Raw genomic sequence first — 21,591 nt, 5'->3', positions numbered from 1 at the left:
TTTTTTAAAGATTTTATTTATTTATTTGACAGACAGAGATCAGAAGTAGGCAGAGAGGCAGGCAGAGAGAGAGAGGGGGAAGCAGGCTCCACGCTCAGCAGAGAGCCCGATGTAAGGCTCGATCCCAGGACCCTGGGATCATGACCTGAGCAGAAGGCAGAGGCTTTAACCCACTGAGCCATCCAGGCACCCAATTTTTACTTATTTAAAAGTATTTTTTAACATGTATCTATTTAGGGTATTAATCTTTTATCCTATTGATAGCAATTATTTTGTCTTTAATTTGGTGGAGTTGTTCATAACTAATAACCAAAATCTATTGTTCTCTTTTGTGATTTCTTATTTCATGGAAGCTTATAATTCATGAGATGTGGCAGGTGTATCTAGAAGGATGTGTATATCCTTCATGAGACATGGCAGGTGTATCTAGAAGGAAAGGGGAAAAGTGTGGTTGCCCAGGCCCAGGGCAGTAGATCCAGCTGCTTATCTTGGGCCCCAAGGTCAGGACGTTCACAAAGGTTCACAGTGGCCTATCCCACTTCTTGGGATAGCATTGAGCTGCCTCTACTTTGAGTAGGAAGCAGGAAGAGTAATTTTGTCCTCTGTAATGCTGCTGAGCTAACTGCATTATGTGAATGGACCTGACGCTGAGTGCCAGCAGAGAGGCAGGTGGGCCTGGCAGGACTGTTTCAAGTCCTCTCTTTAAATTACCGTCTGATCTTCAAGAGCTCTGCCCTAAGGGGCTGTGTGCCAAGGCTTGTTTATTTGCTTCTGCAGTGACAGTTCTCTTTGCCCCATAATGTGAATATCATGGCTCTGAAATCCCCCAGCTGCCCATGCTTTGTCATTTTTTCAAAGGGAATTGACTTGTTTTCCACCAGAGGGGGCCAAGGAACATTTGCTACCCAATTGGTTTTGTGCCTTAAAAGGGGAGAAAAAGAGCTAAGAGTAAGCGTTGTTTCATTCTTTGTATTCATATGGAAATTTTTAATCTCCATCAAAGGATTAGGAGAAAAATCACATTGAAATTCAGTACAAGAGCTTCCAGTTTACACAGAATTTTTCAAAGATGTCTGACTTGATCCTTTAAAAATGACAAAAACCATGAACTGTGTAGCTCCAGGGTTCATAATTTTGCTTACCCTCCTCGGCCTCTGCCTCTGTCTTGCTTTCCTGTGGCACTCCATCTGTGTGGTCCCTTGTCAGCCTAAAGAGCTTCTCTGAATGGGGGTAGGGGTGGGGGTGTGAAGTAGGTTGTGGCAGTCGGGTTTATAGGGCGGCTTGTACTTTAACCACCACCACCACCACCACCCCGTGTCTCGGGCCGTATTATCTCATCTTTAAGAGTCTTGTAACTCATCTCCCTGTCTTCATTCTCCTTATATCAGGCCTGTTTCCACCGCTAACAGAATTAATTATCTTACAAATAAATAAAACTGGTGAGTACATTTTCCTGCTTAAAAATCCCCACTAGCGTCTCAGTCCTGACTAGAGACTGCTGCAGAAGGCTTCTATGACTTGGCTTCCTTGCCTACCTGATCAGAATCATCTCCTTCTCCCCTCTTCCTTAAATCCTGGATCAGGCTTCTGTCCACTGGATTATGAATTCTTTGAAGTTGGAAAGTAGATTTCCAAGGCCTAGCACAGTAATTGGCATATTAACTGTTGCTTGTTAAATCCTAAATAAATTAATTAATGATTTAAAATTCTGACAAGGTCACAGCGTGAAAGAGAAAACTGAAAATCTTGCGCTTGTCTCTGTGCTTATATTTCAAAAGCGTACTCACTGTATTAAGGATTGAGTCCCTTCTTCCCTGTTACAGGGATTAGAAAGGAAGAAAAAAAAGTCTTGTTTTCATAGTTGGTATGATTGTCGGAATGTACAGATAAATTATTAGAACTAGCAAAGTTGTTTAGTGAGATATTGGCCACGAGATTAAAATACAGAGTAAATTAAATTTCTGCAAACCAACAAGAAGGAAATAATTGTTTAAAAGGCACTGTTTAGCGCGCCTGGATTGCTCAGTGTGTTATGCCTCTGCCTTCAGCTCGATTCATGACCTCAGGGTCCTAGAATCGAGCCCCATGCAGGGGCTCTCTGCTCAGCAGGGAGCCCGCTTCCCTCTCTCTCTCTGCCTGCCTACTTGTGATGGATCGATCTCTCTCTCTGTCAAATAAATAAAATATTTAAAACAAACAAAAAAAGTTGTTTTTTTTTTTTTTAAGATTTTATTTATTTATTTGACAGAGAGAGAGATCACGAGTAGGCAGAGAGGCAGGCAGAGAGAGAGGAGGAAGCAGGCTTCCCGCTGAGCAGAGAGCCCGATGCGGGGCTCGATCCCAGGACCCTGGGATCATGACCTGAGCCAAAGGCAGAGGCTTAACCCACTGAGCCACCCAGGCGCCCCAAAACAAACATAAAAAGATTTTAAAAGGCATTGTTTAAGGGGTGCCTGAGTGGCTCTGTCAGGTAAGTGTCTGCCTTCAGCTCAGGTCATAATCCCAGGGTCCTGGGATAGAGTCCTGCATCAGGCTCCTTGCTCAGCGGAGAGCCCACTTCTCCCTCTCCCTGCCCCCCCCCCGTTTGTGTGCTCACTAACTTTATCTCTGTGTCAAATAAATAAAAATAGAATCTTAAAAATAAATAAATAAAAGACACTATAATATAAACAAACAATGTAAGATACTTAAGATTAATCTAACAAGATATGCAAGTCCTTTATAGAGACAATTTTTTAATGTTTTTAAACAACTTTTCTCAGGGCACCTGGGTGGCTCAGTCAGTTGAGCATTGACTCTTGGTTTCAGTTCAGGTCATGATCCCAAGGTCGGGGGATCAAGGCCCAAGTGGGGAGTCTGCTTGAGTGGCTCTCCCTCTCTCTGCCCTTCCTCTCTAAAATAAATAGATAACCCCTTGAAAAAAAATAAACAACATTTTTCAAGACTGGAGCATTCTTCCTTCAAATAGGTTATTGCTGGTTAAGAGTCAAGGCAGCATGTTAAAATATACTCACACACAGAAACACATGTGCATATATACCATGTAAATTGGTTGTTGTAAGAGACTATTTTCTGTGGGTGCCTGGGTGGCTCTGTGGGTTAAGTGTCTGCTTTTTGCTCAGGTCATCATCCCAGGGTATTAGGATCAAGCCCCAAGTTGGGCTCCCTGCTCAGTTGGGGAGCCTGCTTCTCTCTCTCTCTCCCTCTGTCTCTCCCCTGGCTTGTGCTTGCTCTCTCTCTCAAATAAACAAGTGCTTACTTCAGCAGCACATATACTAAAATCAAATACATAAATAAAATATTAAAATATACATTCAAGGGGCGCATGGGTGGCTCAGACAGTTAAGCATCTGCCTTCAGCTCAGGTCATGATCCTGGAGTCCTGGGATCAAGTCCCACATCCGGCTCCCTGCTCGGCAGGGAGTCTGCTTCTCCCTCTGACCTCTCCCCATCATGCTCTCTCTCTCTCATTCTCTCTCTCAAATAAATAAAATCTTTAAATATATATATATATATATATATATATATATATATATATATATATATATTTTAAAACTGTGTGTGTAGGGCGCCTGGGTGGCTCAGTGGGTTAAAGCCTCTGCCTTTGGCTCCGGTCATGATCCCTACACTACACTCCTACCTCCAGCTTGAAGTGATAGAGAACTTAGATCCTCCACTTCTCCAGAACTACCAAATCAGGCCACTTTTGATCTCTGTTAGTCCCAAGGTGGCATGACAGGAGGGAATTTGGCTTTTCCTTGGATGTAGAGTTTTTGACCCCATAGCATCCAGACAGATTTCTCATATTTGACCACTCTTTCTTCCTAGGTCAATCACTTCCATCCGGAGTGAACTAATTCCATACCTAATAAGAAAACAGTTCTCCTCAGCTTCCTCACAACAAGGACAAGAAGACAAAGAGGAGGATCTAAAGAAAAAGGAGCTCAAGTCCTTAGGTCAGTGCTTGGATTGCTGCAGTAATAGGGGTTAGCAGCACATTTGGAAAGAGTAGCTAGCCAACAAGACAACAGCTTCTTGTCTAACCACCAGACAAAACAGGGTAGCTGACACTATTCCCTGAGCTCTGCGTAGGCTTGCTCAAGCAGATTCTGTCATTGTGCTCTTCAAGGATTAGCTAATCATGCCTCAAGTCCATTCTCCAATTCATAGCCATGGTTTGGCTGTATTTCTCACCAGACTGATTTGAGTAAACTCTATTTCCTACTTCTCAGTTACCCTGTTCTCTAGGCTCTGGGCAGCCCCATTCCTGACTAAATTCAGCCTCTTCTATCAAGGGAAGAAGGGTGAAGGAGTATACTATTACAGTTCAAGCAGAGGCCAATCAGACTATCTCCTTTCTGGGATGTAGGGGAGAGGTCTGTCTTATTTGCTGTCATACCCCTGCCTAGTCCTTGGCCAGTCTTGGGTTCATAGTAGGTGTTCCAAAAAAGTAATTATCAAGTGAATAAATGGAGGCAGTATAACATGATGGTTAAGATACCAGGTCTTGGCATCAGACAGACCTCAGTTTGAAATCTTACTCTGCCACTTACTAGCTCTGTGACCTGAGGCAGGTTACTCAGTCTCCTGGGCCCCAGTTTTCTTATCATACAATAAAAGATCTCACATGTTTGTTTTAAGAATTGAAAAACTGGAGTCCAGATAACTCTGGCTTCAAGTCCTATACTATTTCTGTCATAACACAACTACTAGATATGGTCATAGAAGCTAGCAACACAAAGCCAATATGGCTGGTCGCTGAAGCCTGGACCCTTGCTTAATTTATGTAATGATTTACAAGAGTCCTCTATTTAATTGTCCTCAGTAGTATTTCATTATTGGTCAAACTTGGCTTTTAAGACCTCTTTTTAAAGCATTTTTTTTTTATCATACAGTATTTCCAAAGTTCAGGAAAGCATGTTGCCTCTTTGAATTTAACTTCGTCTTTAAGGTTTTAACGGGATTTCCTTCAGGGTTCATGTTGTATGGGTAAGTTCCAAGGAGGGAGGTGTGAGCTATATCCTCTTTTGAAATGTGACTGAGTCTCTGTTTGCTCTGTTTATTCTGAAGACATTTTCAGTTTTATAAAAGAAGGCAATGCGCTGACCTTTGCTCCCTATGATGCCTGCTGGAATATCTGTCGAGGAGACAGGTGTGAAGACTTATCCAAATCACAGGTGCGCTGCTATGTCCATATCATGAAAGAGGGGCTCTGCTCTCGAGTAAGCACCCTGGGACTCTACATGGAAGCAAACAGGCAGGTAAGAGGAAGGGCTTAGAAGAGGAATCATGGGAGCTCCTGCCCTAAACAGACTGAGCCTTTGTCTTATTTCTTCATTAAGTACACAGTGACTTGTTCAGAATCCCTCTCATTCCCAAGGTTGAGCAAGACCTGGCATGTCAAGGGTACCATTGGGTTAGGCACTCAGGTGCAGCAAAAAGGAAAGTGGTGGGCCTAGTCCATATGGCTCCAAAGAAGGGCTCAGATCCCTAATAAGGCTAACTTTTGGCCTCTGGATTCAGCACCTTTCTCCTGTTCTGGTCATGAGGAGATCTGTATTATTTCATAAACAAGCAGATAAATACTGTGTAATCATTACTGTGATGAAGCAAACATAGGCACAGAGAGGAGGCTTTCCTAAGAAGGTAAAGGAACAAAGTATAGGCAGATGGTAGAGCCTCGAAGAAGGAATGTCTATGAGAGGGAAGTGTCTGGAAATAGCATCAGAGAGCTAACCCCTCCTTTTAACCCTGAGGTTTGTGAGATACGGAGAATAAGCAGCTTCTATTGAAGGGGAAGCAGTGCTCTAAAAGATAAGTCACGTTTAGCTAAAGGGGGTTGGAGTGAGGAGACAGTGAAGATACTGAGGATGTAGGGGAGCTCTTTACGATGTAGTGGGCACAGGAGGAAGGCCTGAGGAGGGAGGGGTGAGGAGACCGTGAAATGGAAACCGGGCAGTAAAGGGTGGAGATGAGAAGAGGGCAAGTTAGGTGACTGAGGGAACTATCCTAGAGTGGCATGCGGGACAATGGAGATGAGAGGATGAAAAGATTAGCTCTGGACATGGTTTCCGGTAGAACTCTGTGAAAACGCTCAGTGAAAATGCTCAGTGCAGGTGTAAGCTGAGAAGTGAAGGGGGAAGGTGAAGTAGAATGATAATGGTTGAAAATCGGGATTGGAATGTAGTCCCTGAAGAAGACCTGGCTCAGAAATCTTGAGGACCCACACTGTATGATAGGTGTAGCCCCAGCCCCAGACCTCAAGCTGGCTTTGCCCTGGATTGGGCAAAGATCCAAGAGAATCCAAGCCAGAGACTTTATGAAAAATCATAACCAGTCCCACGTTTACCAAGGACAGTCCTCAATAAAGTTAGCCCGAGTTTAGGGTCAGAGTTGTTAGAAACCATCCTTAATTTGACTTTCAGGTCTCATTTCTCACTTCTGTGACAAGAGTTTGTCAGGCTCGTCTGCAAGCAAGACTAGGGATGAGTGCTCTGAAGTACCAGCCGGGCACTGTGTGGCAGAGAGGCCTGGAGAGGCTATGGTTGAAATGTTATGAAGGGAGGAGATCCCGGGGATAAGGGCTGAGCGATTAGCCTTCACTCTGCCAGTGCAGCCAGTCCTGGCACGGCGCCCCTCGGCCAGTGTGGCCACCACACATAGCGCCCTGACCAGCACTCTGGCCATGCTGGAGAATGAAATAGGCACACTGCCTGTGCCTTCCTAATGGGTCCAGAGCTAAAAGTCTCCACATCTATACCTTTGCAGTTTTCTCGTACTGGAGAGAGTATAGTGTGAACACCTTCAACCTTTTATTTTGGCTAGTGAAGAACATGGATGACTTCTCAGGAACTGTCCTGATTGTAGAATTTGTCTGACATTGTTCCTACCTTCACTTTAGGCATGGCCACACTGTCTAGGAGGGGAGCAGGCTCCTGGAATGAGTATGGTCAGGACTCAGAATGCTTCTTGCCCTCAGTAGGCCTCTTGAGGAATGTGGCATTACTTTAAATATTTAAATTTATTTAAATGTATTTATAATAAATTATCTAAGTTTATTTGAATAGATAAATAAATCTAAATTTATTTAAATGTTTTTATTTTAATTTTAATTTATTAAATCAGGGAGGAGATGCTCAGCTAGGAAACTAAGGATAAGACCACTTAGAATTTACCACATATATAATCCTTGTGCTAGGGGCACCTGGGTGGCTCAGTCAGTTAAGTGGCTGCCTTTGGCTCAGGTCATGATCCCCAGGTCCTGGGATCAAGCCCCATGCTGGGCTCCCTTTTCAGCAGAAAGCCTGTTTCTCGCTCTTTCCTCTGACTGCCGCTCTGCTTACTTGTGCTCATTCTCTCTGTGTCAAATAAATAAATAAAATCTTCAAAAAATAAAAAATAATAATCCTTGTCCTAGGGGAAATAACAGCAGCCTCCTGCCCTGCCTCACCCAAACAGGAAAGCTGTGGCTGAAAACTCCCTGCTTCTCTAACTGGGCATTGAGTTCTTTTTTTTTTTTTTTTTTTAAGATTTTATTTATTTGACACAGAGATCACAAGTAGACAGAGAGGCAGGCAGAGATCGAGGGGGAAGCAGGCTCTGTGCTGAGCAGAGAGCCCGATGTGGGGCTCGATCCCAGGACCCTAAGATCATGTCCTGAGCCAAAGGCAGAAGCTTAACCCTCTGAGCCACCCAGGCGCCCCATGGGCATTGAGTTCTACCTAAGATGCTTTGGGGTATTTTCTGGTCTTAACTTTGGTGACCAAACCTCTCTCCTTAAGGTGCCCAAATTGCTGTCTGTTCTTTGTCCAGAAGAATCACTGATTCATTCATCAGCCCAGATTGTCAGCAAACACCTGGTAAGTGCTAGCTTGGGCAGGGCGGGCATGGGACAGTCTCTGGGTGCACTGAGGTATATCCTTGAGAAGATGGATTGGGGTTCTTAAGCCTGAAACTCATTAGTCCTAGGGAAATCCCGACTGGACTCTAGTTAATAAAATACTACCTTCTAGCCCAGACACTCATGAAGCTGGACAGGTGCTGACCCCAGGCACACAAATTCTATAAGGAAGATCCATGATAGTCTTGGGACTCAGACACAGGAGCTTTCCATCTCTGTCCCTCTTCTCAACCTGATTTGAGCACTGTCTTCCAGAGAGCACATCTATGCACAAATGCATGAGTGTGTAAGTTTGAGTTGATCTCAGAGGTATTATATGACCTGTGGCCCTGAGAAATATGGTCACATGCTGGTGACCATGATGGGGTAGAGCAGAAGGATGATGGTCCTCTGCTGACGTGTCTCTGGGGGAAGGTTGCATTGGACCCTAACTCAAAGGATCTGAGGGATTTGTTTGCAGTCGGTTGAGATGGATGGACAAGGTTTTATATTTGCCTTTTGCAGGTTGGAGTTGAGAGCCTCATTGGGCCAGATACGCAGGTTGGAGAGAAGTCATCCATTAAGCACTCAGTCATTGGTTCATCCTGTGTTATAGGAAATAGAGTGACTATCACCAGTTGCCTTCTCATGAACTCAGTCACCGTGGAGGAAGGGTATGTTTCCCCCCGTACCCACTTGAGGCTAGGGGCCTGGCATCTCTGGGAGGTTTGGGGAGCCAGCCCACCCTTGGAAAGGGCTCACCTTGAGGAAGGGAAGAAAAGGAAAGGTGAAGAAAAGAACAGTGCCTAGGCCCTTCGAGGCCTTGGGTTTCGGCTCCACAAAGACATGGTCTCAGAAAGCATTTCCAGCAACTTTCTCACACTTACGGTCCTGAGAGAGGCTGCCTCCTCTTGCTTTGGTATGCTGCTTGATGGGATGGCCACCACAGTGCACCACTGACAGTGCTGGAATGACACTTAACCAACGTCTAAGGGTCATCTTGCTTCTCTCGGTGTCCCAGAGCAGCCCTGAAGAAAGAAGGCAGAGGACCAAGAGGTGCAGTCATTTAAGCCACATACTATTTTTAAGGGAGAGCTTCTGTGTTACAAGTTGTGGAGAGTCTTCCCCCATTTTGAGACACTTTAGAGTATCTTAAAATCTTGGTTTATAAACAGCCTAAACTTGGAGTAAGACTTGAATGATGTTTAGTAAGATTGTTCCTCGGTATGGACCTCAGGTTTTTCCTGTATAAAATGCAAGCATAGGCAGTAAAAGAGAGGAAGGACCAAGGTAGTGGTCTTCGGACTTTTTAGAAAGTGAACTTTACTTTTTGTTAAGATAAATCTTATGCAGAAACTCAGTATTTAAAACTGATAAAAGCACAGCTGTTTGCAATACAGTGGGGAAGGGACACTTGTCCTTCTTAGAGGACGTGAAGCAGATCTATAAACAAATTTTGAAAAACACTAGACTCGATAAAGAACTGATTCTAAAGCCTTGATTCTAGCTCCGGAACCTGTCGATGTCTCTGTGCAGGAACGGACAGGAGAGAAGGTTAGAGAAGACTGCAAGTTCAGTGAAAGCCGAACTACCTCTCCTAGCTGCCAGTGAAGGGTTGAGGGAAAGGTTAAGCCTTTGCCCTTTAGGAAGAGTGACTCATGGAAGATAACAGACAGTATTGAGGGAGGAAGTACCGTAATTAAAAACCAAGAAAGTTGGAAACCACAGGGATATTGGCCACTAAGTTCTGTCCTCCCCCAAGCCCACTTCCCAACTTGATTCCCAAGCCCTGACAACCAGGCATAAAGCCATTAGTCAGGAAGTCTGGAAGAATCTTCTCTGGAGATTCTGACCAGCCCAAACAGAAAAATTTATTTACGTCAGAGATTTCTAACAGCCCACTCAAATCACCCTGCAGTGAAAATTAGGGATGACGAATTCCATTCATGTGCTTAGAGCTTCCAAGTAGCTTTTTTAGAATCCTCCCCTAAAGATGAAGAGATAAGCAAAGATTACCAGAGATCTAAAGAGAGCTTATCATGGAAGATCCACAAATCAAACAGAAAAAAGCTACTTAGAAGAAACAGACTCTGTAGGGAGAGAGAAATACTTTCAAACAACCTCTTATTTCAAAGAACAAAAAAAGAACTCTAGGAAATTAAAACTTTGATAACAAAAGGAAAACCCCAGTAAAAGAATTGGAAGATAAATGTCATATTTCCCAGAAAGTAGAGCAAAAAGATAAAGAGATGGAGCAGGGAAGAGAAAAGTTAAGGAAATGAGAGGACCGGTTCAGGATATTTAACATCCGAATAGGAGTTCTGTAAAAAAAGAAAGCTCAGATTTCAGAGGAGGAAATTATTTAAGAAATAATATAGGGGGGCACCTGGGTGGCTCAGTGGGTTAAGCCTCTGCCTTCAGCTTAGGTCATGTTCTCAGGGTCCTGGGATCAAGCCCCCCATCAGGCTCTCTGCTCAGCAGGGAGCCTGCCCCCCCACCATGCCTGACTCTCTGCCTACTTGTGATCTCTCTATCTCTGTCAAATAAATAAATAAATCTTAAAAAAAAAAAAAAAAAGAAAGAAAAAAGAATACAGGAAAATGTCTCACAAGTGAGAGATATGAATTTACAGAATGAAAAGGCCTACTAAGTGCCCAGTACAATGGGTAAAAACAAACCTCCATCATTTTGAAATTTCAGAACGCTGGAAAATAAAATGTGCTACGAACTTACAAAGAAAAAATAGTAAGTCCTATACAACCAATCAGGAACCAGAATGGCTTTGTTTTAGACTTACCAGTAGCAACAATGGAAACTGGAAAATACTAGAACAATACCTTCAAAATTCTGAAGGAAAACTAATTTCGACCTAGAATTCTATACCCCAGCAAAATGTTAAGTGTGACCATGGAAAAGGTCTCAAAAACTTTTCTAGATGTTTTCCACCAAAATGAGCAGTAGATGAAAGAGATAAGATACATGAGGTCCAACTCTTAAGAAAGGAGAAATTATCGTTGGACGATACTGAAGGCAGATCCAAGGATGGACAACTTTATAAACTGCCTGAAACATAAAGGGAGCAGTTAGCCCAGAGTGGAATCCACAGAGCACTTACCCAGGAAGATGAATGTGATAAAATACCAGATGCATATAAACATCTTGAAAGATTTAGACAACTGGCTGAAAGTTCGGTTTGAATTAGTAATAGCATAGAATACTATCTAACAAAAACAAAACAATTATGAACTGTTTAAAAAGTACACGAAAGGAAAAGGCATCATAGTTCACTATGTAACTCAACTGTGAAATAGAATTTATGTAGTCATAATAAACACTACAGACCAAAATTTTGCTGTAACAGTATTGAAAGGATGAGGGATAAGAAGGGAAAGGTGGAGCAGGGGCAGGAAAGGGAAGCTAAATCCTCATCTTCCATTGTGGGAAGTCTATTGATAATGCCTAAAACTAAAACATCAAGAACGATATTACGTAGCATGTTATTAGTGATACCTCTCTATCCCTCCCTAGAGATAGGGAGGTAAATACTGAAATACTCAGCATAACTAAGTCTAAAAGTTGTCTCTAGGGGGACGCCTGGGTGGCTCAGTCAGTTAAACATCTGTCTTTGGCTCCAGTCATGATCCCGGGGTCCTGGGATTGAGCCCAAATCAGGCTCCTTGCTCAGTGGGGAGCCTTGCTTCTTCCTCTGCTTCTTCCCCTGCTCATGCTTTCTCTCTTTCTCAAAGAAATAAAATCCATAAAAAATAAAAATAAAGCAAAAATTATTTCTGGGAAGAAGGAAATGAGTAAGGGAAAGAGAAGACTGCTGTATTTCATAATAAAACCTTCAGGGGCGCCTGGGTGGCTCAGTGTGTTAAAGCCTCTGCCTTTGGCTCAGGTCATGATCCCAGAGTGCCGGGATAGAGCCCCACATCGGGCTCTCTTCTCAGCGGGGAGCCTGCTTCCCTTCCTCTCTCTGCCTGCCTCTCTGCCTACCTATGATCTCTGTCTGTCAAATAAATAAATAAAATCTTAAAAAAAAAAAAAAAAACTTCAGAAAGATTTGTTTTGATATATACATGCATTGGGGCACCTGGGTGGCTCAGTTGGTTAAGCATCTTACCAACTCAGGTCATGATCTCAGAGTCCTAGAATTGAGCCCCACATCCAGCTCCCCACTCAGCAGGGAGTCTGCTTCTTCCTTTCTCTCTCCCTTTCTCTGTCTCTCTCAAATAATTAAAGTAAGAAAAGAGACATGCATGCACATATCAATTTAATTGCCAAAAACAGGCCAGAATTTGATGGTACACTGCTCCCCGTGGCATGCTGATAAATTGTTAACAACCAGTTCTTTGAGGGAAAAATAAGTGGTCTGATCTATAACATTTGCCAGTTTCCGTGGTGTAAATTCTCCCACTTTGACCAGTGGTGTCAGCAGACTCTGAGCTGGGGAAAGATGCTAGCAGTCAGCAATCCCGAGCAGAGCAGTCGGGCTCCAGCGCATCACTGATGATAGAGAGCTGTCTCAAGTATTTCACTCTCTTGTCAAACACAGAGACCCACGGCAGGCTGAAGACTCTACATGAGTGCAGTGGTAGAAGTCTGTGCAGTCACAGAGGGAAAAGGATCAGGAAAAAATTAAGGAAATGATCCTTGATCTGAATCTTGAAAAATGATTAGACCCACCGGGTTGGAGAAAGGAATGTTCTAGATACATCGAGAGTGTAAAGTGTGAGACAGCATATCTTATTCCAGAAACATCTCTTCATTTTGATCTTAGCTTGAATTTCATCACTTAAGAGTCTTCTCTGACTACCCTATCAGATATCCTCTGTCCCAGGATGCCTGAGTGGCTCAGTCAGTTAAATGTCTCATTCTTGGTTTCAGCTCAGGTCATGAGATCAAGCCCCATGTTGGGTGCTGTGCTCCACTGCGGAGTCTGCTTGAAATCCTCCCTCCCGGGGGTGCCTGGGTGATTCAATGGGCTAAAGCCTCTGCCTTCGGCTCAGGTCATGGTCCCAGGGTCCTGGGATCGAGCCCCACATCAGGTTCTCTGCTCAGCGGGGACCCTGCTTCCTCCTCTCTCTCTGCCTGCCTCTCTGCCTGCTTGTGATCTCTGTCTGTCAAATAAATAAATTTAAAAAAAAAAAAAGAAAAGAAATCCTTCCTCCTTCTCCCTCTTCTTCCCTGGACATATGCACACACACTCTCTCTCTAAAATAAATAAATAAATCTTTAAAAAGAAGAAGAAGCAGCAGGAGCAGTCTATCCCAGTACTCTCTGTTACATCACCCTGTTTTATTTCCTTCTTAGCATTATCACGGTCTGGCCTTATCTTGTTTACCTGGCTCTAACAAGTAAATGTTAGTTTGAAAATTCACGTTTCACTGTTACATCTTGAGAGCCTATAGGAGCTCAATAAAGATTTGTTACATGAAAGAATGGTAAATAATTCATAATCAAAATACAGAATTCAAAGAGGAATGGATAGATAGGAGACAAGGCTATACCAATGGCCAAGGACCAAATCATGGACTATCCACTACGACATTTAATAGGTAACAGTAACTTAAAAGTTTAAAGGAATAACATAATTAAATCCACATTTTATGAAGATCATCTTGGCTACACTGTGGAGGGTGGTGTGAGAAGGATAAGCATGAAGGCCAGAAGACTACTGAAAGAAATAGAAGTCCTAAATTAAGGCAGTAGCAGTGGCAATAGGGAAGAGAAATAATGAGTTGATTAAAAACTATAAAGCATGGTGATTGGCTGGATATGTGAGGTGAAAGAGAAATTAAGGGAAAACTCCAGATTTCTTGCCCAAGCAATACAGTTTCTGGTGTGCTATTCACTCAGATAGAAATCAGCAGAGGATTTGCAGGGTGGGAAGCAGGGAAATGATGAGTTCCATTTGGGATAAGTTGAGTTCCTGGCAGGCGGCCTTGACATGCAGGACTTAATGTGCAGGAATGGAGCTTGGGAAAGAAGTCTGTGTTTGAAGTACAGGTTTGGGAGAGCGGTGGGCACAGAGATGGTAACCGAAGCTGTGGGAGTAGAGATCACCCAGGGAGATTGCGTGGCCTTAAAAGAAACCAAGACCTTGGGGAACATCAACAATTTCAGGCACAAGAAAAGGAATCTAAGGAGACTGACGAGGAAGGAATCTAAGGGGTAAGGGAGAGGACAGTTGGGGTAGGTGAAGCCCAGGTTGGGGAAACGAGATAGATAGTGGTGTACTCACTGAGATGAGAAAGGGCGAGGGAGGAGCAGATTTGTGGGAATGAAAGGCCGGTGTGGGACACATGAAGTTGGAAGTACCTGTAGGACATCTAAGTATGTGGAAGTATTCAGTAGCCAGCTTATGACTGGAGGTTAGAAGAAGAGGTCAGACCCACAGACCTCTTCCTGAACCATTGTGATGTTCTCTAACTTCTTTTGCTGTCTCTATTTCTCTTATTCTTCCAAATCTGCCCTTCCGCCATTCCTCTTACGGATTAGAACTTGAACTTTGGAGTCAGACTGCCAGACCGAATCCTGGATCTGTCATTTACTGGTCACTTAGGGAATTGACTTTACGTCTTTGTGCCTGATTTTCTCACTGTAAAATGGAGTGAAAACTGAACTACCTCACAGGTTTATTAGGAGTACTAAATTAATAGACATACAGCACTTTGAACAGTGCTTGGACATAGAATGTTAGCTGTCATTAGTTTATCATCCCCATCATCGTTTATCATTAATCTCATTTCACAGAGGTGACATTTACTCTCTGAAGGATAGCTCTGATCATGTCCTTGTTTTATTCAACAACTTTTTTTTGAAGACTTCCCCCTACTTTTATTTATTTACTTATTTATTTATTTAAAGATTTTATTTATTTATTTGACAGACAGAAATCACAAGTAGGCAGAGAGGCAGGTAGAGAGAGAGGAAGGGAAGCAGGCTTCCCGACGAGCAGAGAGCCCGACGCGAGGCTCGATCCCAGGACCTGGGATCATGACCTGGGCCGAAGGCAGAGGCTTAACCCACTGAGCAACCCAGGTGCCCCCTTCCCCCTACTTTTAGAATAAAGTTTGAACTTCCAGGTTCCTCATGATCTAGTTCCAGCACTGAGTCCTGGAATGTTAGTGAGATGGGGCCTCAGAAGCCACCCCACTCAACTGCTGCATTTTTATACATGAGCAGAGTATGGAATTCCAGACTTTCTTCTCATTGCACCCTTGCTTTTCTATGTCCCATTCTGGATTCATGCACGAGACCGACAGCATCACCATTCTTTCAAAACCAGAACCACATTTGCCTTTACACATTTGATCGCCTCCTTCCAGAGTAGTTCATGAGGCTCTGTAACTTCCACTCTGTCTCATCTTACCTCAGACCTTCCAGGGAAGACAATGCCATGACTTTCCCATTTGCTCTAATTAGCTACGTCTCCTTCCCCTCCTGTGGGCGGGCTGATAAAGGAACAGCTCTCTGGCACCTCTTTAAAGGCCAGTATTGTGTCCTGAATTGAAGTGAAGAGACTTGGTGAGGAACCAAGGCTTGGTAAGAAACTTCGGGTTGCTCATGTGAGAGAAGTTCATAGAGAATGCCTAGCATAATATCCTAGAGTCAGTTGCTGTTTTGGAGGTGGTACAGTCTTGGATGGCCTCTTAAGCTAAGGAAACAAAGGTTTAGATGGTGGTGGCTGCTATTTTTTCAACTAAAAAAAGTTGAGGGAGAGCTATAGGCAGCCCGCATGGGGCTAATGACTAGGGAGGGTGGATTACCCAATCTGGGAAATTAGCTCCTGGTGATAAAATCAGACATCCTGCATCCCATATGAACCTTTTCCCATTATCTTCAGGTCATTTAGTTTTTTTTTTTTTTTTTTTTTTTTTTTTTTAAGATTTTATTTATTTATTTGACAGAGAGAAATCACAAGTAGATGGAGAGGCAGGCAGAGAGAGAGAGGGAGGGAAGCAGGCTCCCTGCCGAGCAGAGAGCCCGATGCGGGACTCGATCCCAGGACCCTGAGATCATGACCTGAGCCGAAGGCAGCGGCTTAACCCACTGAGCCACCCAGGCGCCCAAGGTCATTTAGTTTTAATTACTTATGGTAAATTTGGGAAAAGTCATTAAATTGCGGTCACATGAGACTTTATTACCCTGCTGCTGTTACATCTGACCTGAGTAGCAGAGTAGAAACATGAATTTGTCCAGAAGGGAGTTTCTCATATTCCAGGCTTGCTTGTCTCTGTCAGCAGTGGTGAGCTGCCAAGACTTTCTGGACAGTCACTTGGACATCTGCCCAAGGTCCTTAGGTCATGAGGGATGCTAACAGGACCACCTTGGGGAAGGTATAGGCCAGACTGCAGAGAAGACTCCTGCCTGACTTTCTCATTTTCAGTTTCTGGTGGAAGTTCCATGTTCTATGACAGCTGAAGCCCAAGAATTCAAAGTCTGGAGAAAACTTCATTGTCAAGGCTTCATTGTCAGTTCTGTGCTCTGCATCTTTGGCTTTCTGGTCCTGAACAACATCTCCTGCATCTCCTCCTTCACATGTGGGCAGGCAGGCCAGGGAGCCAAGTTTTCACCTAGATTTTCTGTGTTTTCTGTAGGCAGCAAGTGCCCACTGTCAAAGCCCAACAATATATTATTGCATCTCATTGTTACCCTGAGTGTCCTCTTTACCTGCACTCAGCTGACTGCCCAGCTCACTGGGTCCCTTACTTTTCTACTCCCCTTTATTCCTGACATTCAGTCTGCCTGCATTGCCTCTTTCTAGAGATCTTTACCTATAGAAATCCTCCTACTCATCCTTCAAAGTCCAGTACATATTCCAGCTACTCCATGCTGCCGTCTTTCCCCCACCTCTGTGCACACATAACACTTGATGTATGTTCATGTGCCATTTAGTGCATCTTTTTTTTTCCTCAATAGACTACAGCTTCCTTGAATACAGAAATAGTTCTCCTATATCTCTGTATCTCTTAATGCCTAGTACTGTACTTTTTATATACTAGGCATCTTAGGAAGTATTTACTGAACAAAAAAGAGAAAAAGAGAGAAAGATCACAAGTAGGAAGAGAGGCAGGCAGAGGGAGAAGGGGAAGCAGGCTCCCCGCTCAGCAGAGAGCCCCATGTGGGGCTCAATCCCAGGACCCTGAGATCACAACCTGAGCCGAAGGCAGTGGCTTAACCCACTGAGCCCCCCAGGTGCCCCACTTTTGCAAAATCTTAAGGCACACAGAACTGACAGAAAAAACCACCGAGGCACATAGGAGGGCTGGCCTCAGACTTTTCTGTGAGAACATTTAAGACAAACATTTAGGAGTGAGACAACATTTAGAAAATTTAGAGGGAAAATGATTGTGACCTAAGAGTCCCATAGCTAATCCAAGTTATGGTTGAAATATAAAATCATCAGAAATACTCCAGGGGTTCAGGAGATGTGTCACCCAAGAACCCTCTGGAAAACTGTCCTTGAAAACATAATAGAGGGGCATCTGGGTGGCTCAGTCGGTAAGCCACTGTCTTCGGCTCAGGTCATGATCCCAGGGTCCTGGGATTGGGGCCCATGCCAGGCAGGCTCCATGCTCAGCAGGAGGCCTGCTTCTCCCTCTCCCACTCCCCCTGCGTGTATTCCCTCTCTCACTGTCTCTCTCTCTGTGTCAAATAAATAAGTAAAATCTTAAAAAATAATAATAATAATAGAGCCAAGTAAGAAATGAAACAAAATACTGATTAATGGGTTGGTTGTGTATAAAAGTGAACTCCCTTAAACATAAAATTAAGTATGTGGTAATTAGCGTTGCAAAAGGACCATGATTATTGGAAGAATTTTGTCCATGTTTCTTCAGTAACACTCTTGAAAATACCAAATTATGAAATTTTGGAAAGATCCCCTGGACTTAAAGGAGCTCCTTAGGACTTTTGACTCATTTTTTGCCTCTACACTAAACCCATCTTCTTAGGTGGAGAATACTACTGCTGAATTCTTTGAGGTGGTTACTTCATTACTTTGATTCCCTCCAAGGCCTTCTTTTTCTTAGCCTCTCTTTAGGGAATAGAAGGACTTGGATTTCTTAGGAGGGAGACATTTCTCACCACTAAACCTTTATATAGTGAACCAAAGTGAACCAAAGGGAGGAAATTTTCAGCTTGTTCACTGAAGCCAATGCATTTTCATCTGGAGGACCAAGAGCAAGAGTGGCCAGACAGAAAAGTAAAATATTTCTTCAAGCATTATGTCTCATTACCTGAATCAACCTGGACGAATACCATAAATAATAATGTTGAAGGAGAAAAAAACAAGTTGCAGAGGGAAACATAGAGAATTATAGCATTTATATAAAATTTTGAAACATGGAAAACAATACTACATGTTGTCTACTAATATATACTTTTTTCTGTGCCTGACATATTTCTTTTTAAAAAAAAAATACTTTATCTATTTACTTGACAGAGTGAGAGATCACAAGTAGGCAGAGAGGCAAGCAGAGGGAGAAGGGGAAGCAGGTTCCCCACTGTGCAGAGAGCCCGATGCGGGGCTCAATCCCAGGACCCTGGGAACATGACCTGAGCCGAAGGCAGAGTCTTAACCCACTGAGCCGCCAGGCGCCTCTGTGCCTGAAATATTTCATTAAAATTAATACATGGAGGATACCTGGGTGGATCAGTTGGTTAAGCCTCTGTCTTCGGCTCAGGTCATGATCCCAGGGTCCTGGATCGAGTCCTGCAATGGGCTCCTTATTCAGTGGAGAGCCTACTTCTCCCTCTGCCTGCTGCTACCCCTGCTTTTGTGCTCATTCTCTCTCTTTCTCTCTCATTCTTTGACAAATAAATATAGAAAATCTTTAATAATAATAAATAATAATAATAATAATACATGGTTCTTCATCTAGAGGGACTCCTGGACAAGGATCCCTTGGGCTAAGCTCAGGAGACTCTTGCCTCTGAGGAGATCTGGGTGAATCAACCATAATCTTGGGGCTGAAGTAGTGAGCTGACCTAAAGTAGGCCTTTAGTCATAAACCTAGAAAAACTATGTGTATCTCCAGCTCCATACTCTTTCCTTACCCAAGGTTATGAGTAAGTTTAGAAAACCTACCAGCTCCTTCCAGAGAAGAACCTACCTGTCCTCAGGGTTACCGAACAGATTGATGGCTCTTTGCCAAATACTGCCCAGTCACCGGCTGAGTCCAAGTCCCTCACACAAAGGAGAGTCACTTACCACTATGTATGCTTGGGCACATTGCTTAACCACTGCAAGCCTCAAATTTCTCTGTAAAAATTAGAATAAATACCACCATCCCTGCAGGCTTGCCAAAAGGATTAAGTTACATAATGAACTTAAAATGCTTTGTGTAATGACTAAGAAATATTCGACATCAGAGTTATGTGAGTTCCCTTTTCTTCTGTAATAAACTGAAGAAAGTTCTAACCAAAGCCAGAGGAGCAACTAAAATTTGGAGGCCCTTTTGCTTCCCTGGCCAGGGGTTCTTCATTTTTTTTTTAAGATTTTATTTATTGGGGGCGCCTGGGTGGCTCAGTGGGTTAAGCCGCTGCCTTTGGCTCAGGTCATGATCTCAGGGTCCTGGGATCGAGTCCCGCATCGGGCTCTCTGCTCGGCAGGGAGCCTGCTTCCCTCCCTCTCTCTCTCTGCCTGCCTCTCCATCTACTTGTGATTTCTCTCTGTCAAATAAATAAATAAAATCTTTTAAAAAAAAAAAAAAAAAAAAAGATTTTATTTATTGGGGTGCCTGAATGGCTCAGTCATTAAGCATCTGCCTTTGGCTCAGGTCGTGATCCTGGGATCGAGCCCCACATCTGGCTCCCTGCTCAGCAGGAAGTCTGCTTCTCCCTCTCCCACTCCCCTGCTTATGTCCCCTCTCTTGCTATATGTCTCTCTCTGTCAAAAAAAAATGAATAAAACCTTGCAAAAAAAGATTTATTTATTTGAGAGAGAGTGGTAGGGAGGGACAGAAGGAGAGAGAAGAGAAAAGGGCTCCCCAGGATTATGCCCTTTCCTGGAAGCAGAGGCTTAACCAACTGAGCCACCCAGGTGCCCCCAGGGCTTCTTCCTTGTATCCTAGGCCTGGGAACATCATGTGGTATAGTATGCCTGGCCAAGCAGTGGATCTCCAGATCTTGCTGCAGACCTCTGTGGTCTTTCTCATAGTCTCTTCTCCACTGAAGCATTAGGATTTTCAGGGTAGTTTCCCAAAGCCTGCAGTTTTGCTTAAAATTTAACCACACCAAGGAGCACCTGGGTGGCTCAGTCAGTTAAACATCCGATTCTTGATTTTGGCTCAGGGCATGATCTCAGGGTTGTGAAGGAGCCCAGCCTTCTGCTTAGCTCTGAGCTGAGCGTGATGGTTGGTTAAGATTCTCTCTCCCTCTTCCCTTGCCCCCCAAAAATAATTTAACCCCACCAAGTAGAAATGATGACTGAAACCCATTAATCTTAGCCATCTCTCAGCAGCTTCTTAGAAAAACAACCAGGTATTAGCACAGCAGAGTCCTTAGTACTGAGCTAAGAGTTAAAACTACATGGCAAAAAACATAGTTTTGGCATTGGGTCAGTTCTTTGTTTGAGCTGTAGAGAAGTCACCTCCCCTCAGCTTTATGCACTAACCAGAAAACGCAAAGCAGGGGCACCTGGGTGGCTATTGGATTAAGCCTCTGCCTTTGGCTCAGGTCATGATCTCAGGGTCCTGGGACTGAGCCCCACATTGAGCTCTCTGCTCAGCAAGGAGCTTGCTCCCCCCCCCCCACACACACACACCGCCTCTCTCTGCCTACCTCTCTGCCTTCTTGTGACCTCTCTCTCTGTGTCAAATAAATAAAATCTTAAAAAAAAAAAAAAAAAAGAAAGAAAAAGCAAAGCCATTATTACAGATTGGCAACCTGGAAAGAGCTTACTTGATACTGTAGTGTCATCCTTCCTCTCCAGTGTGAGCACACACAAACACATCCAGTAAAATCCTTAATCTTGGAATTTCTTTCTGGAGAGACGGAAAGCTCTATATTGGCTTGACATTTTTCCAGAATACCTCGGCCTTGCTCATGGAGGTGACTTGTGACCATAGCAGTGGTTATAGGGAACAATGAAGAACCAAATGGCAGAAAAGAGATTCACACTCACTAAGCATTTTGTCAGGTGTTCATCTCAAAGCCTTCCGCAGATCCACTGACCAAGAGCTTCAGGAGAGCCCCAGTTTCTTTTCAGTCAACCTACTTTTTCCCCATCATATCTGCAGATTCTGCATTGCTAGTTTATGGGTCTCAGAGGAAATTACACAGAAACTAAATGAGACAAGGTTCCTGAACACCTCAATCAGACTGGCTAGACAGAAGGAGAACCCAGGCTATCCATTCCTATGGAATTCTGACCTCAATCAGTCTAGCCTCTTCCTTCCAGAAATGGTTCGCACTTATATCCCAAATCCCAAAATAGCCATGTAGTAGTCTCTAATTATGGCCTCTTGAGTTCCTCTTGGCTGTTTTGATCTATGCCGACTATGTTTACCCCTTTCCTAGCTCCAGAGCCTGTGTTCTCAGGCTCTTAAACTACTGAGCAGGAGGTATCCTCCTACTCCCACTCTGGAAAAAGAAAGAAGACTTTTCAGTGAGAACCTAGTAGCCAATTGTAAGCCTGCTTTGTCCCAGGAATCTATTTCTGAGGCTTTCTATATACTTCCTTACTACTCTTCTTGGGGGAATTT

The 21,591-nt window shown here is 43.7% G+C and overlaps 1 protein-coding gene across 4 annotated transcripts in view; it reads left to right on the top strand.

The window, feature by feature from the left end:
- Window positions 1-21,591, top strand: part of EIF2B3 (eukaryotic translation initiation factor 2B subunit gamma) — a 126,921-nt gene that overhangs the window by 89,494 nt on the left and 15,836 nt on the right. For all 4 annotated transcript variants that reach the window (XM_004740461.3, XM_004740460.3, XM_045064427.1 and 1 more), the window contains exons 7-10: window positions 3,829-3,956; window positions 5,071-5,261; window positions 7,782-7,859; window positions 8,405-8,553. In XM_004740461.3, the coding sequence (XP_004740518.1) occupies window positions 3,829-3,956; window positions 5,071-5,261; window positions 7,782-7,859; window positions 8,405-8,553 (546 nt within the window). The remainder of the gene's footprint in view (window positions 1-3,828; window positions 3,957-5,070; window positions 5,262-7,781; window positions 7,860-8,404; window positions 8,554-21,591) is intronic.

The sequence above is a fragment of the Mustela putorius genome, unplaced genomic scaffold (genome assembly GCF_011764305.1).
Source record: "Mustela putorius furo isolate JIRA1106 unplaced genomic scaffold, ASM1176430v1.1 tig00003853_pilon_pilon_pilon, whole genome shotgun sequence".
Lineage (NCBI taxonomy): Eukaryota > Metazoa > Chordata > Mammalia > Carnivora > Mustelidae > Mustela > Mustela putorius.
The sequence above is the reverse complement of the archived record's forward strand: the minus strand, read 5'-3'. Positions and strand labels throughout refer to the sequence as shown.